The following is a 19,416-nucleotide window of genomic DNA, read 5'->3' on the forward strand; positions in this document are numbered from 1 at the left end:
TCAATTATACTTCAATTAAAAAAAGAGAGAAAGAAAGAAAACTTAAGATCATCTAAGTGATTGTGTCTAAAGGAAATGGAACTGAGACCGGTAAGAGTTCCATTTCTTCAAAAAGTAATTGGAAGTGAATATAACAAAATGTGTAGTTGATCATTCTGTGAGGTAGGAAAATGGGAGGTTATTATTTTATTCTTTATACTCTTCTGTAGCTTTCTCAAAAAATTAATTAGAACCTCAGGTCATGCTACACTTAAATTACATTTAGCAGAAGAACAAATCTTATAGTAGTGTCTTTTGTACTTTTGCTTTATATAAACGTCCATCAAAGGATAACAAGTCTTTTTAATTTATATGGATCAGAACAAGTATTGTGACTTCCTTTCCTAACTTCATAGCTGAATATACACTACAATAGCCTTATAATGAGGTGCCAGGTCTAACATCTTTTTAAGTTCCATTATCTGATTCTACAATTAACCCCATAACTATTTACTAATAAGAGCTTTCAAAGCACAGTTTATTTAACTTGAAGTATTACAGCATAAGAACCCCTTGAAACTACCATAAAGAAATGAAACATTAATTTTACATGGTACATCTGTAGCATTTGTATTACTTTGCCATTTTGTCATAGAGCTAGAATAAGAAAAATGAACTAATTTTTCACTCTTTTGTACTCTAAACCATTTCTCTGTTTCCATCTTGGTCTTTTATATAGGGATAAAAGGAATTTGCCATTTACACCTATTTTGGCATCAGTGAATCGCCTTATTCGTTATCACCTTGGTACTGTGGCGAAAGGATCTTTCATTATCACATTAGTCAAAATTCCACGAATGATCCTTATGTACATTCACAGTCAGCTCAAAGGAAAGGTAAGGAAAAACCCTTTTCTGGACTTTCTGTGGGCACATTCCAGAACTTCAGTTCTGCATGTAGCAAAGTTCCCAGCGATATTAAGTCCAAGTGCAAATGTTTTTTTCAAAGTCCTTGCCTAGTAGAATCTAATTCTTCCCCTTTGTCTCCCACTCTTGCACTCTGTAGTTTCCCCAAATGTCCTGTGCTTCTCTTCCTCTGTGTGGACTCAACATGCTTTCTTCCTTGGAACCTCCTTCCTGTCCGTGACTGCAGAAATACCATGCATTTCTACATAGCTTAGCTCAAATGCCCCTCTTCCTAGAAGCCTCCCCTGAGTCCTCTCACCTCCCAAGTGATGTCTTCTCTCTCTCTTCTCCACTCTCATAGCACTAGTATCTATATCATATTCTGATTCTAATTGTTGTTATGTTTAGCGCTTTTTTTTTTCTCCTACTAGATTATAAGTTCCTTATTGGTCTTATATACCTTATATCTTGTATGCAATAGGTACTAAGTAAATGTTGAATTGAACTGATTAAAAATAATTCAGCCATTACATTTTGAGGAAAAAAAGGGTGAGTGTGGAGGCTTTGAAGCATAGGTTGTGATTTTTCTTAATTTTTATTTTTCTAAAATTTAGAATATTCTGTATGATATGGTTTGATTCTTTGGTCTTTAATTATTTCCATTTTTCATTCTTTCCAGGAAAATGCTTGTGCTCGATGTGTGCTGAAATCTTGCATTTGTTGCCTTTGGTGTCTTGAAAAGTGCCTAAATTATTTAAATCAGGTAAAATGTTTTTTTGGTTTTTTATTTTTTTGTTTGTTTGTTTTTAATTGTCATATCCTTCCTATGTTTCTTTTTTTTTTAATTGGGGTATAGTTGTTTTACAGTGTTGTGTTAATTTCTACTGTACAGCGGAGTTCCCTGTGCTATACAGCAGGTTCTTATTGGTTATCTATTTTATACATATTGGTGTATATATGCCAATCCCAATCTCCCATTTCATCCCCCACCCGGCCCCGAGGTAAAATGTTTTAAAAATACATTTAACATTCACTTTCAAAGATAGGTTCATTGTTTCTTCTTCCAAGATAAAGTTATTGAGCTTAAGTGAAAGATGTTTTGTTTTTCTCATGGTGTTATACATTGTGCCTTGATCAAGTATAACTGTTTCAATCATATTCTTGTTTTTAAACGTAATATGTGTTCTTACCAAGGCTTATTATTAATTAATTGTAGTACATTGATAAAATATCATTAGGGACCATCTTTCAGGAAAGACATTTATCTCTTATCCCTTAATTCACATCTTTTCATCTTTGATTTTCTCTGAGAATCTGTCTACTCTAGCCATAGTTCTTTAATTCTTTTAATGGTTTTTGAACGCTTTAGTGAAAAGCTGTTGTGACACTTGCTCCTTTTTGCAACTGTCTACTATTGTTCAAAACTAGCATGCTCTGTATGCCGTGGGGTTTTTTTTGTTTTTGTTTTTGTTTTAATTTTTTGTCTAACTGCTGAAGACTATGATACTGGCCTGGAAAATATTATCAAAGGAAGTGCTATTTCTAAGGTCAAATGGAGGGATTGATACTTATGGGGTAACAGTTCTTAGTGGAGTGGGTCTTTCTGTATCTGAGCATGTAGGACTCTCGCTGTGAAGTACTCTGTTCATCTGGGTTGTTTGTTTTTTTTTTTTTTAACCACTTTTCTCCAGTCGCTGAAAATCAATTCTAATGTACTGATGCCCTCATCTAATAGACCAAAGATAAAAATTGACTTTCTCACCATTTACCTTTAAGTGATTGCAGGGTAGCATTGCACTTTCCATTCACTCACGGGTAGTCAAAGGGTAAGAGTCCTGTGGTGATGGTGTTGAGCTTGCCTGGAGTTTGCTTTATTGGAGTTTTATGGTTACTGTGATAAAGTAGGTATGACATGTCATTAGCAAAATACATTCTTGTAGCTCATCATACTCTATGGATGTAAAGCATTTGGAAGGTTATTATTAAAATAATTAGTAACAACCACAACATTCTGAAAAATTATGTCCTTTAAAATTTGGTTTGGGATCAAGTCATCTTCATCAAAAAAGTTGATGGATGCACTAAAGATAATCATCATTACATTTTGTATCTGTCACTAAATAGCTTATTCTCAGAGAGATGTGCTAACCTCAGCTCTCTGTTTTCAGTTCCCACAGGCACCTTTTGCTCTTGCAGTTTCCAAAATGTGCCGGGAATAACTTCCTTCCAATGCTTGACTAACTCCTACTGATCCTTACTGATTCTGCCTGAGCATCACCTCTAAGGAACGTTCCCTCATTACCCCAGCCCCTCCTCTGACTTTCCACAACACCAGTTCATACCTCTGTGAAAACACTAAGAACACTATATGGGAGTTGTCTGTTCACTTCTTCATCTCATCCTTTAGACTTTTACATCCTTAAAGGCAAGATCTTATTTTTTGTCTCTCCAGAAACTATCACAGTGCCTAGTATACAGTAGGTGGTCTTTAAATGTTTTCTGAATGAATGATTAGTTAATCAATGAATATTTGGACTAAAAAAGACTGAGACGGTGATATAAAACTCTAAGAATCTCAAAAAGGATATGTGCAGTTATACTACAGGAAGAAAACAAATCACATCATGTCAAGATGGTCAGTAACCAGGTGCAAACATCCAACGTTTTCAGCTCATTCCAAGCTAAACATTAGTCAGCAGTTTAGTCCCAACAGTCCTGAGATGTATATCCAAACTACAAGTTGGTCTTTCTTTTACAGGTTTTGTCCATTTTGCATCCTCATTAGGTAGGCATGATGTCTGAAGATTCAAAGGAAGCATCAAAATAGTAGTAAATCAAATATGGGAGCAAAGGTTTAGGGAGAGTGATTCTGAACTCATACCTGGTAGTTCTCTTTGGGAATATGAAGCGTTGCGATATGGGAACTGGTTACCACTGGAGCTTCATGTCTCTTGTTTTCATAGGAATTTTATTTGAAATGAGGTCAACATATTGAAGACATTAGAATACTTCCTGCCGTGACAGGTTAGGCATAAGTACCAGTTACCAGTGGAATTTTTTTAACCCTTGTTCCCGTGAAATGTTTCAGAGCTGGGTGGGCACCCATCTGTTTAAAGTGTTTAAGATGATAGGGGTCATGGTGGTACTGAATAAATGAGCTCCAGAGACTTTTCTAAACTTTGAGAAAACAGTAGCCTATAAGAGTATGATCTACTAGTGCAAGAAGGGACATTTTTAGTGCTATCACACACATTCGGCAGTTGTAAGCTCAGTGCTCTGCTAGAGATGAAGCCATAGCTGGCACCAAGATGACGGAGTCGACTCACACCTTTCGTTTTGTCTCCTGTATTTTATTTATCATTGCTTTCTGCAAATGAAGTTCCTTTTCCCATACACATAGGATTAAGCCCACACTTTTATAGCCTTGTTGGAGAAGGTACAGTGGATAACTGGGGGGAGGCCCAATAAAGAGAGCCCAGATGTTGAAGACGTGTTTCAATCCCCAGCAGTGTAACTGTTTGGCAAGCTCAGTGAAAGCTCTGAGTCTCAGTTTTCTTCTTCAGTAAGTGAAGAAAAATATACCTGTCCTCACAGGCTTTAGGTTAGGATGAAATAGAATGCAGATAAATCAGCTCTTCCAGTGTCTAACTCTTGGCAGACACCTAGTAAGTGTTATCGCTCTCCCTCCACCGCATTTTATTTTTTTATAAAGAACTCCCTATGTTTTTACTCTAAGATAACAGAGCTATGACAAAGAAAATTCAAAAGGTAGTTCTACAAATGAATCTATTTTCTCTAAAAAATAAATGTAATGTAAGATACTGAAGATTTTGGAAAACCAAGACAAGAACAAAACATCACCCATGATCTCACCATGCTAACATAACACTTTTGTTACCGGCCAAACGGCAATTCCTCTGTCCTTGACCTCCAGAAGGAGAGAACTCAGTCGAGAGACATAGAGCAGTTTTAAGCAGCAGAAGTTTTATTAAGCAAAGCGAGAATATACTCCCAAGAGAGAGAAGGGGAGCAGGCCGTCCGGAAACCAGAAGCAGCCCCCAACGGGCGTAGGGCTGGTTTTTCAGAGTGGTGGAAAGTCCCTCCTTGTGTCTTGCGTCATTTGACTGCCGAGGTGATTGACAGCTTTAAGTTATATGACTTTTCTCTTTGTGCGCAGGCGCTTACCCACAAGCACCCAAGCGAAACCCCGGGGGAACTTGGGCAAAAACCGCAATGCTAATTTATTATAAATACGGCATAATGAACCCCGGGTTTTACTCTGAGGCACCTTTTAGGTCTTGGTGGGCCTGCGTCAACCTGTGCTGGCGGGTTCGTCTTGTTTGGTCTCGATAAGGCTGGAATCCTAGCGGTCCTTGACTGCAAAAGGGGAAGATCTCTGGGCATGTTCTGATCACCCGTTTCCAGATCGGGGAGGGAAAGATGACCCCGTCCAGGACAGGGCGAGGAGCCGCTCATGTCTAACTACCTACCACTTTCATTAAAATACTTATCATTAGCTTTGAGAAAAAGTTTGCAGTATTTCACTTCAATTAATGTCTGATAAGCTCCAAACCTCATATGTAAAATGGGGCTAATAAGAGTATCTGTAGTGGGACTTCCGTGGTAGTGCAGTGGTTAAGAATCCGCCTGCCAATGCAGAGGACACGGGTTTGAGCCCTGGTCTGGGAAGATCCCACAGGCCACGGAGCAACTAAGCCCGTGAGCCACAACTACTGAGCCTGTGTTCTAGAGCCCACGAGCCACAACTACTGAGCCCGCATGCTGCAACTACTGAAGCCTGCGCGCCTAGAGCCCGTGCTCCGCAGCAGGAGAAGCCACCGCAGTGAGAAGCCCGCGCACCGCAACGAAGAGTAGCCCCCACTTACCGCAACTACAGAAAGCCCGTGAGCAGCAACAAAGACCCAACGCAGCCCCCAAAATAAATTTAATTAATTAAACAAATTTAAAAAACAAAAGAGTATCTGTAGTGCCTGTTACCATGAGGATGAAGAGAGTCTACAGTGCTCTAAGCATGTGTTCAGTGAGTGGTGAATCTTATTCTATAGTACTGTCCACAGTTAATTTCTTTTACATTTTTATAATGTGCAGCAGTTAAATTTTTTATTTTCTCTTGTCAGTTCTGTTTAACTTTTCTTTCATGGTTTCTTACTTGGCTTTTATGCTTAGAAAAGTTTTCCCCACCTCAAGATTAAATAATTATTCTAGCATTTTTTCTTATAGTCCTTTAGAGATTCCCCCTTTTTATCTTTTTTTTTTTTTTAAGTTTTATTTATTGATTGATTGCTTGATTGCTATGTTGGGTCTTCGTTTCTGTGCTAGGGCTTTCTCTAGTTGCGGCAAGCGGGGGCCACTCTTCACCGCAGTGCGTGGGCCTCTCACTATCATGGCCTCTCTTGTTGCGGAGCACAGGCTCCAGACGCGCAGGCTCAATAGTTGTGGCTCACGGGTCTAGTTGCTCCGCGGCATGTGGGATCTTCCCAGACCAGGGCGCGAACCCGTGTCCCCTGCATTAGCAGGCAGATTCTCAACCACTGCGCCACCAGGGAAGCCCCTCCCCCTTTTTAAAAGGGGGAAAAAAAAAACCCATTTTAGTTTATCTGGGATTTAATCAGTTGTCCCAGGACCAGTTAGTGATTAATCTATCCTTTCTTCTGCTGTGAAATGTCAATTTGATCGTGTATTAAACTCTTACATATCATACTTGAGTCTGTCTTTGGGCTTTCATTTCTGATCTATTCTTCTACTGGCACTGTTTGTTTTTAATTTTAAAAATTTTTTGAAGTATAGTTGATGTGCAATATTATATGTTACAGGTGTACAGTGCTGGAATATTTAATTATACTTCATTATATATCTCAAGTATCCTGTGATGCAAATCTCTCATTCTTATTTTTCAGAGATTTCTTGTCAAGTCACCTGTTTATTCTCTGAGGTTATCTTTAGAGTATTCAATAGAGTACAGTGAAAACATAATACTAATTATAATGCCAGCTGACACTTACTGAGCCCTTACCATGTGCCATGCACTGTGGCTCACACTTCACATGCAGAGTCTCTCAGTTGGAGTTCTGTTTTGTGTAGTACTCTCTGGAAATGGTTAACAATGAGTTAGTTAATGTCCCTTTGCATCATTTTCCTCCTATCCTTTCTTCTGCTGTCAACTCCTGATGTCAGCTTGCAACCCACAGTCAAAAGCCTGGAGCAGGACTGGACAACACAAACCCCTGCAGGGCCGGTTGAAGTCCATTACATCACTTCTGTAAGTGAGTGCAGCAGCCAGGGTCTAAAGCAATAGGGAGCAGTAGAGAGTGGTCAACTGGAGAGCTCATTTTCCATCCAAAGAGGGCCATCACTACTTAGCTCTGGGATACTGTTTGCCATGTGAGAATTTATAGACAGTTTCTAACTCTTCCAGTTTTCTAAGAGAAGCCAGAATTCTGGATGTTTGCATTTTATCTCCTGCTATTAAAATGTTGACAACTAATTAAAAAAAGAATAACTCTGAGTGAGCCAAAGCAAACACTGTGTTGTCTTTGGGCCCCACAATGTCAGTTGCCCATAGGCCACCAGTTTGTTGCCACTGCCTTAGAGGATGTAGAGGATAATAGAGAGGGGTGTTTACGTGGAGGCAGGGTAGACCAGAGTCATTGTGCAGCACACTATGAAATTCCATAATCCCAAACCATGCTTCAATGCTAAACAATGTGGAAAATACAGCTGGCTTCAAAAAAAGAGCTTTAGATTTTTAAAATAAGCTATTAACTATTTACAGCATAGGTGCTAGAGTTTTGCAGATAAACAGAGTGAACTGTGAACTGCTCTTTGTTTCTGCAGGTGCTTATCTTAATGTGACAGGAAAGTGATGGTACATCTAATCTAACCTATAGAATTCACTTTAGGTAGAAAGATTGTTACAACTAGAATCTGTTACATTTGGGCATTGGATTACTCAGGCCTTGATTTACTTTGACTCCACTTGAAGATAGTACATTTAACACTGGAGGGTATCTGCTCTCTGGCTGATAAGCTCTTAAGATTATAAAGCTTTTCTCTACATAATATGAGTAGGAGTTATTTTTTGAGCACCTACTTAAATCCTTGATAGTATACAAAGCGCTTCATATATATTATCACTTTCTCTACACAACTCTGTAAGGAAGGCACATTTCCTCTGTTATACATGAGAAAATTGAGCCTGGTACCTTGTGGTAGATCACATGACCTAGAGGTGGAAGAAGTTTCTAATCTAAGTTTACCTAGATCTTACCATGACAATGCACAGCTTCCTACAGTTGACCCTTGAACAACATAGTTTTAAATTGTGTGGGTCCATCACAGATGAACTTCTCGCCCACCTGGCGAGAGGGATTTAATTTTAAAGGGAGGAGGAGTGAGGCTAATGATGGGGAGGCACATGCATTAGTCTACCAGGCAAGGGGCAGGGCTTTTTCGAGGGAGTGGGGTGCCACCCCCTTTTTATCCTGTTTTGGTTCTTAATGTACAGTTCTGGCATGGGTAGGTGTGTCGTTTAATATGCTAATGTAGTAAAATCAACATAGAATGAAAAACAAATTGTGCGGGTCCACTTATACGCAAATTTTTAAAAATAAATACTACAGTACTACACAATCCACTGTTGGTTGAATCCACGGATGCTGGAACCACAGAAAACATAGACTATAAAGTTATATGCGGATCTTCGACTGTGAGGGGGAGTTGGCACCCCAGCCCCTGCGTTGATCAAGGGTCAACTGTATATACATTTTTGTGAAACTTAAAGAAAACTAAAGTATAGTTTATTATAGAGAATATGCAAACATCTCAAACTTTCATGTTTCATGCTGTAAACTAAGGTAAGTGATGGTTTTAAAGACAGTCTATTTAAATTAAGATTTGCAACATATTTTTAATTCTTATGCCCCTTAAAAAAATATTTGCAACCAAACTGAGTGAAATATATGGTATAGATTGGACTTTGTGCCCCCTCCATCCCTCACTCAAAATAAGGGATCATTTTACTTACCATTTCCCTTATTTAATGTATAATGATCCACAAAGTTGTACATAACTGTTCCCCTTTTCCTACCATTGCTGTCTAGCTTGCCCCTATTGAGTTATTATGTAAAGATTTTAAACTTTAAGAGAATTTCTAGGTCCTTCAGTGAACAAAAGAAAAAATGTGTAAAAATGTAGAAGCTGTTGTCTGACTGGTGGCCAGGCAGGCCTGCGTTACCTGCCCGGCGATCCTCTGCCCTAACATATTTTCTTCCACATGACCAGTACTTTTTCACAAAAATGCACACACCAGGGACCACTTGGACTAACAGGCATCCTTTTAAAAAGATTCCTGGATGGTGATCATCTTTTATCTTGCTTCTGAGAATTGAATAGTCTCTAAGCCTGTGTCCTACCTGAGCAGATGTTGTGCACAGGCTAAATGTTAATCATCATGCCTGTCTGTGGGCAGTTTAGCTCAAGATCAGGAAGGCTGTCTGGGAAGCAGGTGGGTGGGCTCTAAAAATCTTAACTAAGTGGTCTGCAGAAAGCTCAGAGAACAGTTACTTGGCAAAGCTACAAAGGACTGAGAATCTCTTGAGAACCTTAGCATGAATCCTTTAGACTAAGAGGTATAGAAGCAGAGGGAAATTTCAATGGCCTGCTATGATCTTTAGCACATTGTTCTTCCTGAAGAGGTCATCTTGACCTTTGTGTATCACATGCATGTCATCTTCCTGCCTTGAGAGAGGGAAAACGTTTATAAAATATCCACCTACTTTTTTCAGTTAGGTTGAATATAAAGGAGTTGCATAGATCTGTAGGAATATTGCCAAGAAGGCTAAATTTCTATGAGCATATCCAACCCTGGAACTGAGGAGTGGAGAAAAGAAATCATTGCTGCCTCCTTTCATGTCTACAAATAGCCTTTTGCTCTAAAAGTAGATGGAATGGGTGGAGCTGGGTGGGGAAGAGAAGAAAGAAGCAGCAGAGGAAGAATAATAATTGTCAAATGAACTGAAGCTTCTGAAAATTAATGAGAGCAAAAAAAAACTTTTGTAGTTTAGTTTGGAAGTGTTGGGTCTGCTCCTAGACTCAGCTGGTCTGATGATAACAGAGAAGAGAGATTGGAGGTGTGTGGATCCTCTCTTGCTTCTGTCTCTTCTTTCAGGGAAAGTTATGTTCAAACTGGAAAGGGGAGAACAACATAGTTAAGAGTTGTTGGTCCTCACTGACGGGGGTGGGATTTAAGACAACATCTAGTTGATTTAAATGGGTCATCCAGTATCCTTGATTCTAGACATTATAATGATGCTTTTTTATATCAACATTAATAATATATATAGTTAATATGGTAGGGTATTTCCCTCTGAAAACCTTTTATTAAATAACTGGCTTATTAGCCCCTGGATCATATCTTAGAATAGGGGAAATAAGGTTTTTCTCTTCAGGGAAATTGTATCTCAGATCACCAAGGACGTTTGTCAATTGTTGAACTGAAGAATTATAGTAAAAAATGCTACAAGTCTGGAAGTTGTGGAAAAAGGTACTAATAGACTGGAAATGAGCAAATGTGGTTTGTATTTCGAAAGGGATGAGAAGGTGGGTTCCATAGCCTGTAAGTGAGGTTGGTATTGATTCTTGGCATTACTCTAGAGCTGGGGTCAGCAAAGTTTTTCTGCAAAGGACCAGATAGTGAATATTTTTGGCGTTGTGGGCCATATAGTCCCTGCCACAATTGCTCAGTTCTGCCATCATAACATGAAAACAGCCAAAACAGTTTGTAAACAAATGAACATGGCTGTTTTCCAATAAAACTTATGTACAGAAGTACAGATTTAGCCCACAGGTGGTAGTTTGAAAACGTCTGCTCTAGAATAAATTGTTAAATAGGGTTTTTTCATGAGTACATAGGGAACTGGTGAGAACTGGGAACTAATCTGGGTTCTTTGAGAATAGATCAGGCTTGGGAAGTTCTTTATCATTTTTCAGCCGAGTTACTGTTATACAAGATTAGAAGTATAGTTTATTTCGATGTCATGAGGCCTTTGGCAGAATGTTTCAAAAGAAGCTTTGTAGAAGATGAAAAAATGTGAAGCACTGCAGTTAGGTGCCTGCTGTCTTTTAACTGATAGAAAGCACTGGCAGATGACAGTATAAGTGAGCAAGCAGCAAATGAATGCTACCAGGACAATTTAATAGTATGATTTCCTTAAAATGTTGTATATATTAGCTTTCAAGATAAGAAGACCTGCAAACATGATATAGTAGTATATTGTGATGTTATGCCAATTTGTATGATGGAATTTCATATATCACAATCATACTATATTTCTCAAAGAGCAACATAATTTCTTGCTGCTCCATTACTGAAAAAAGTTTATGAACCACAAGTAGTGACCTACTCAGTACAGTACTCTCTCCTTGGCCCTGAAAAGTTCTGCATTTTTAACCAATAAAATTAAGCATATAATGGCAAATTAAATTTTTGATAACTCAAACCTCATCTTCATACCAGGTTCTTAGTAACTAACAAGCGTACAGTTGGAACATTCATAAATTAAAGACCATCTCTCCTGGGCTCAATATTTAAAACTTTTCAGACAACACAGTGTAAAGTAAGCCCTTCGTGTCCTGCAGTGTTTCAGCAACTTCCATATTTTGGACTCACCAACAATTTCTTAAGTCAGCACAAAGCCAAAAATTCCTCAGGACCGTAAGTTTTTGGGGTTTTTTTGTCAGAAGGAAATTATTATTAGAATGGTGAAAAATACCAAATCCATAAATCACTAAATGTGTATACATAAATATATACATCACTGTATTTTTTTTCACATTTTTTTTTATTCAAACAGAAAGTCACAAAAATTATAATCACCCTCATCAGTTCACTCAGTCCAAAGTAATAAATTTTTTTTTCATCTTGATCTTTTGTTAGCACTTTTATGAATTCATCAGTTTTCCATTAGATTTCTGAAAATGCTAATTCATTCAGTTCAGCAATACAGTTATCAGAAACCTGTACTTGTCAGAGTTTTTTCCATGAATTCCTTGAAGATGAAACCCTTTTATAGGAACATTTTTGCAAAAGCATCAAAGTACACCCAGAACTGTCTGTAAATGACAAAAGACTTAAAAATGACCACGGTTAAAGATTTGATGAAAGTTCATAATAATGCAATTGACAAGGAAATTTAGTTATTTCTGAGGTATACATTTTAAAGTAATAACTAGAATTATGACTTATAACATTATACCAGAACATATAAGATTTTTAGGAATCTCATATAATGTCTGAAACATTTATATTAACATCTTTCCATACAAATAACCCAAACAAAGTTTAGTATTAGTTTTTTGGGGTATTTTTGAATTTTTGAATTTTATTTAATTTATTTTTTTATACAGCAGGTTCTTATTAGTCATCAATTTTATACACATCAGTGTATACACGTCAATCCCAATTGCCCAATTCAGCACACCACCATCCCCACCCCACCGTGGCTTTCCCCCCTTGGTGTCCATACATTTGTTCTCTACATCTGTGTCTCAACTTCTGCCCTGCAAACCGGTTCATCTGTACCATTTTTCTAGGTTCCACATACATGCGTTAATATCTGATATTTGTTTTTCTCTTTCTGACTTACTTCACTCTGTATGACAGTCTCTAGATCCATCCACGTCTCAACAAATGACTCAATTTCGTTCCTTCTTATGGCTGAGTAATATTCCATTGTATATATGTACCACAACTCCTTTATGCATTCGTCTGTCGGTGGGCATTTAGGTTGCTTCCATGACCTGGCTATTGTAAATAGTGCTGCAATGAACATTGGGGTGCACATGTCTTTTTGAATTATGGTTTTCTCTGGGTATATGCCCAGTAGTGGGATTGCTGGATCATATGGTAATTCTATTTTTAGTTTTTTAAGGAACCTCCGTACTGTTCTCCATAGTGGCTGTATCAATTTACATTCCCACCAACAGTGCAAGAGGGTTCCCTTTTCTCCACACCCTCCCCAGCATTTGTTGTTTGTAGATTTTCTGATGATGCCCATTCTAACTGGTGTGAGGTGATACCTCATTGTAGTTTTGATTTGCATTTCTCTAGTAACTAGTGATGTTGAGCAGCTTTTCATGTGCTTCTTGGCCATCTGTATGTCTTCTTTGGAGAAATGTCTATTTAGGTCATCTGCCCATTTTGGATTGGGTTGTTTCTTTAATATTGAGCTGCATGAGCTGTTTATATATTTTGGAGATTAATCCTTTGTCCATTGATTTGTTTGCAAATATTTTCTCCCATTCTGAGGGTTGTCTTCTGGTCTTGTTTATGGTTTCCTTTGCTGTGCAAAAGCTTTTAAGTTTCATTAGGTCCCATTTGTTTATTTTTCTTTTTACTTCCATTACTCTAGGAGGTGGATCAAAAAAGATCTTACTGTGATTTATGTCAAAGAGTGTTCTTTCTATGTTTACCTCTAAGAGTTTTATAGTGTCCGGTCTTACATTTAGGTCTCAAATCCATTTTGAGTTTATTTTTGTGTATGGTGTTAGGGAGTGTTCTAATTTCATTCTTTTACATGTAGCTGTCCAGTTTTCCCAGCACCACTTATTGAAGAGACTGTCTTTTCTCCATTGTATATCCTTGCCTCCTTTGTCATAGATTAGTTGACCATAGGTGCGTGGGTTTATCTCTGGGCTTTCTATCTTGTTCCATTGATCCGTGTTTCTGTTTTTGTGCCAGTACCATATTGTCTTGATTACTGTAGCTTTGTAGTATAGTCTGAAGTCAGGGAGTCTGATTCCTCCAGCTCCTTTTTTTCCCCTCAAGACTGCTGTGGCTATTCGGGGTCTTTTGTGTCTCCATACGAATTTTAAGATTTTTTGTTCTAGTTCCGTAAAAAATGCCATTGGTAATTTGATAGGGATTACATTGAATCTGTAGATTGCTTTGGGTAGTATAGTCATTTTCACAATATTGATTCTTCCAATCTAAGAACATGGTATATCTCTCCATCTGTTGGTATCATCTTTAATTTCTTTCATCAGTGTCTTATAGTTTCTGCATACAGGTCTTTTGTTTCCCTAGGTAGGTTTATTCCTAGATATTTTTTTCTTTTTGTTGCAATGGTAAATGGGAGTGTTTCCTTAATTTCTCTTTCAGATTTTTCATCATTAGTGTATAGGAATGCAAGAGATTTCTGTGCATTAATTTTGTATCCTGCAACTTTACCAAATTCATTGATTAGCTCTAGTAGTTTTCTTGTGGCATCTTTAGGATTCTCTATGTATAGTATCATGTCATCTGCAAACAGTGACAGTTTTACTTGTTCATTTCCAATTTGTATTCCTTTTATTTCTTTTTCTTCTCTGATTGCCGTGGCTAGGACTTCCAAAACTATGTTGAATAATAGTGGTGAAAGTGGACATCCTTGTCTTGTTCCTGATCTTAGAGGAAATGCTTTCAGTTTTTCACCATTGAGAATGATGTTTGCTGTGGGTTTGTCGTATATGGCCTTTATTATGTTGAGGTAGGTTCCCTCTATGCCCACTTTCTGGAGAGTTTTTATCATAAATGGGTGTTGAATTTTGTCAAAAGATTTTTCTGCATCTACTGAGATGATCATGTGGTTTTTCTTCTTCAATTTGTTAATATGGTGTATCACATTGATTGATTTGCATATATTTAAGAATGCTTGCATCTCTGGAATAAATCTTACTTGATCATGGTGTATGATCTTTTTAATGTGTTGTTGGATTCTGTTTGCTAGTATTTTGTTGAGGATTTTTGCTTCTATATTCATCAGTGATATTGGTCTGTAATTTTCTTTTTTTTTTTTGTAGTATCTTTGTCTGGTTTTGGTAGCAGGGTGATGGTGGCCTCATAGAATGAGTTTGGGAGTGTTCCTTCCTCTGCAATTTTTTGGAAGAGTTTGAGAAGGATGGGTGTTAGCTATTCTCTAAATGTTTGGTAGAATTCACCTGTGAAGCCATCTGGTCCTGGACTTTTGTTGGAAGATTTTTAATCACAGTTTCAATTTCATTACTTGTGATTGGTCTGTTCATATTTTCTGTTTCTTCCTGGTTCAGTCTTGGAAGGTTATACCTTTTTAAGAATTTGTCCATTTCTTCCAGGTTGTCCATTTTGTTGGCACAGTGTTGCTTATAGTAGTCTCTTAGGATGCTTTGTATTTCTGCCATGTCTGTTATAACTTCTCCATTTTCATTTCTAATTTTATTGATTTGAGTCCTCTCCCTCTTTTTCTTGATGAGTCTGGCTAATGATTTATCAATTTTGTTTATCTTCTCAAAGAACCAGCTTTTAGTTTTATTGATCTTTGCTATTGTTTTCGTTTCTATTTCATTTATTTCTGCTCTGATCTTTATGATTTCTTTCCTTCTGCTAACTTTGGGTTTTGTTTGTTCTTCTTTCTCTAGTTCCTTTAGGTGTAAGGTTAGATTGCTTATTTGAGATTTTTCTTGTTTCTTGAGGTAGGCTTGTATAGCTATAAACTTCCCTCTTAGAACTGCTTTTGCTGCATCCCATAGGTTTTGGATCATCGTGTTTTCATTGTCATTTGTCTCTAGGTATTTTTTGATTTCCTCTTTGATTTCTTCAGTGATCTCTTGGTTATTTAGTAACGTGTTGTTTAGCTTCCATGTGTTTGTGTTTTTTACGTTTTTTTCCATGTAATTGATTTCTAATCTCATAGCATTGTGGTCAGAAAAGATGCTTGATATGATTTCAATTTTTTTTAATTCACTGAGGCTTGATTTGTGACCCAAGATGTGATCTATCCTGGAGAATGTTCCGTGCGCACTTAAGAAGAAAGTGTAATCTGCTGTTTTTGGATGGAATGGCCTATAAATATCAATTAAATCTATCTGGTCTATTGTGTCATTTAAAGCTTCTGTTTCCTTATTTATTTTCATTTTGGATGATCTGTCCATTGGTGTAAGTGAGGTGTTAAAGTCCCCCTCTATTATTGTGTTACTGTCGATTTCCTCTTTTATAGCTGTTAGCAGTTGCCTTATGTATTGAGGTGCTCCTATGTTGGGTGCATATATATTTATAATTGTTATATCTTCTTCTTGGATTGATCCCTTGATCATTATGTAGTGTCCTTCCTTGTCTCTTGTAACATTCTTTATTTATTTATTTTTTAAAGAAATTCACGTTCTTTTATTTATTTATTTATTTATTTATGACTGTGTTGAGTCTTCGTTTCTGTGCGAGGACTCTCTCTAGTTGCGGCAAGTGGGGACCACTCTTCATCGCAGTGCACGGGCCTCCCACCATCGCGGCCTCTCTTGTTGCGGAGCGCAGGCTCCAGACACGCAGGCTTAGCAATTGTGGCTCACGGGCTTAGTTGCTCCGCGGCATGTGGGATCTTCCCAGACCAGGGCTCGAACCCGTGTCCCCCGCACTGGCAGGCAGACTCTCAACCACTGCGCCACCAGGGAAGCCCCACATTCTTTATTTTGAAGTCTATTTTATCTGATATGAGTATTGCTACTCCAGCTTTGTTTTGATTTCCATTTGCATGGAATATTTTTTTCCATCCCCTCACTTTCAGTGTGTATGTGTCCCTAGGTCTGAAGTGGGTCTCTTGTAGACAGCATATATATGGGTCTTGTTTTTGTATCCATTCAGCAAGCCTGTGTCTTTTGGTTGGAGCATTTGATCGATTCACATTTAGGGTAATTATCGATATGTATTTTCCTATTACCATTTTCTTAATTGTTTTCGTAGGTCCTTTTCTTCTCTTGTGTTTCCCACTTAGAGAAGTTCCTTTAGCATTTGTTGTAGAGCTGGTTTGGTGGTGCTGAATTCTCTTAGCTTTTTCTTGTCTGTAAAGCTTTTGATTTCTCCTTCGAATCTGAATGAGATCCTTGCTGGGTAGAGTAATCTTGGTTGTAGGTTCTTCCCTTTCATCACTTTAATTATATCATACCACTCCCTTCAGGCTTGTAGAGTTTCTGCTGAGAAATCAGCTGTTAACCTTATGGGAGTTCCCTTGTATATTATTTGTCGTTTTTCCCTTGCTGCTTTTAATAATTTTTCTTTGTCTTTAATTTTTGCCAATTTGATTACTATGTGTCTTGGTGTGTTTCTCCTTGGGTTTATCCTGTCTGGGACTCGCTGCACTTCCTGGACTTGGGTGGCTATTTCCTTTCCCATGTTAGGGAAGTTTTTGACTATAATCTCTTCAAATATTTTCTCTGGTCCTTTCTCTCTCTCTTCTCCTTCTGGGACCCCTATAATGAGAATGTTGTTGCGTTTAATGTTGTTCCAGAGGTCTCTTAGGCTGTCTTCATTTCTTTTCATTCTTTTTTCTTTATTCTGTTCCACAGCAGTGAATTCCACCATTCTGTCTTCCAGGTCACTTATCCGTTCTTCTGCCTCAGTTATTCTGCTATTGATTCCTTCTAGTGTAGTTTTCATTTCAGTTATTGTATTGTTCATCTCTGTTTGTTTGTTCTTTAATTCTTCTAGATCTTTGTTAAACATTTCTTGCATCTTCTCGATCTTTGCCTCCGTTCTTTTTCCGAGGTCGTGGATCATCTTCACTATCATTATTTTGAACTGTTTTTCTGGAAGGTTGCCTATCTCCATTTCATTTAGTTGTTTTTCTGGAGTTTTATCTTGTTCCTTCATCTGGTACATAGCCCTCTGCCTTTTCATCTTGTCTGTCTTTCTGTGAATGTGGTTTTTGTTCCACAGGCCGCAGGATTGTAGTTCTTCTTGCTTCTGCTGTCTGCCGTCTGGTGGATGAGGCTATTTAAGAGGCTTGTGTAAGTTTCCTGATGGGAGGGACTGGTGGTGGGTAGAACTGACTGTTGCTCTGGTGGGCAGAGCTCAGTAAAACTTTAATCCTCTTGACTCTTGTTGGGTGGGGCTGGGTTCCCTCCCTCTTAGTTAGAACTGTAAGTTTTAGTTACAAAGTCCATATATGTTCCCTTCTAAGACTCAGGCATATTTCATGTTATGTTACTTATTCACATTTCCCAGAAAATGCCAATGCTGTTCTAGAATGCAATGTAAAAAAGAAGGAAAAATGTCAGAGTGGTCAAAGAAAACATGGGGCAGCAGAAGCAGGTATGACTTAATAAAAGTGTGTCAGCTGGGGACTCAGTACTACAAGGGACAGAAAGCCAACTCAGTCTGGCCTAAAAAAGAGCAAGAGTGAGAAGGGGGTGGGGGAGAGAGGAGAAGGGAGAGATTCTTAGCTATTTATTAGCTTCAATAAGAAGTCCAGAATCTGGCTAGTTCCTAATCATGCAAACATTGTCACCCAATGCGAGTACCTGTTTCTCCCTCTGTTCTGACTCCCATTATGTTGGCAAAACAGCTATGGCAAATTCGTACCCTCACACCTTGGTGTCCAGAAAAATGAGAGAGCTGCTCTGTCAGGAGCACCTATGGAAGAGAAAGGAAACATCTTTTTTTCCCCCTGGAAGCCCCAGGGAACATCTTTTACTTTCATAGGCTCTGATTAGTTTATGTACCAATCCCTGAATCAGTCGTTGTAGGTAGAACATGTTGATTGGCTTACATCAACCAAGGCCCACCCCAAGAGCTGGAGGTAGTGTCAGTCTCACTCAGACTCCAAGAGAATGGTGAAGGTCTGTTTTCTTAAAGGGGATTTAGGATCCTGCCCCAGGAGGGAGGGGTATAAGATCGGCAACAAACAGCAATCTATTGCAAGAACTATGAGATAAGACAGCATAGAAGAAAGTACCAAGGAGGAGGTGTTCCAGTTAAAGCAGCACAGCAGTCTGATGCCTTTATGTGTGTGTGTGTGTGTGTGTGTGTGTAGCTTTTAAAGCATCACTGAAGTGGTAATAATGCATCACTGATATGCATGGTAATGAACCCAAGATATCTAGGAAAGTTTAAATTATGGTTTGATTTACTAATATATGGAAGAAGTTAATGGATATTGGAAAGGTTTATGTGTGTTTTAGTAAATATCAATGTTTTTAAAGGACCTAAACTAGGCCAAATGAGAAGCTCTCATTACCATATCAGGTTTTTTTTTAATGTCTCATATTTCCTTGTGCTTAATCTAAATCTGTACCTCACCAAAGCCATGGGTTTAACTGTGAAATATTTTTACAAGCTATGCTTTAACTATGTTTGGTTTAAATCTTAAAGATTACATTTACTGATGAAAAATTGTTTTTGCTTTTGTCCAGAATGCATACACAGCCACGGCTATCAACAGCACCAACTTCTGCACCTCAGCGAAGGATGCCTTTGTCATTCTCGTGGAGAATGCTTTGCGAGTAGCTGCCATCAACACAGTGGGGGATTTCATGTTATTCCTAGGCAAGGTAATAAGAGCAAGTATATTATCTGAGACAGACAGTAAATTTTTGCATATGCATATAGTTGCTCTTTAATTTCAAAAATATATGTAGCCCACAAAAAAACTAGAAGTCACATAATATAAAGCAAGCACTTACAAAACCCTTAATATGTGTCAGGCACTGTTCTAAGTACTTTTCATGTATT

General features: G+C 38.1%; 1 protein-coding gene across 7 annotated transcripts in view; it reads left to right on the top strand.

Annotated features, from left to right (window-relative positions):
• Window positions 1-19,416, top strand: part of SLC44A1 (solute carrier family 44 member 1) — a 214,471-nt gene that overhangs the window by 123,674 nt on the left and 71,381 nt on the right. For all 7 annotated transcript variants that reach the window (XR_005020315.1, XM_036855427.1, XM_036855425.1 and 4 more), the window contains exons 11-13: window positions 719-875; window positions 1,564-1,647; window positions 19,098-19,235. Coding sequence is in view for 6 of the 7 variants with exons in the window: in XM_036855427.1 (XP_036711322.1) it covers window positions 719-875; window positions 1,564-1,647; window positions 19,098-19,235 (379 nt within the window). In the remaining variant the exon portion in view is untranslated. The remainder of the gene's footprint in view (window positions 1-718; window positions 876-1,563; window positions 1,648-19,097; window positions 19,236-19,416) is intronic.

Source organism: Balaenoptera musculus, chromosome 6, assembly GCF_009873245.2.
Source record: "Balaenoptera musculus isolate JJ_BM4_2016_0621 chromosome 6, mBalMus1.pri.v3, whole genome shotgun sequence".
Lineage (NCBI taxonomy): Eukaryota > Metazoa > Chordata > Mammalia > Artiodactyla > Balaenopteridae > Balaenoptera > Balaenoptera musculus.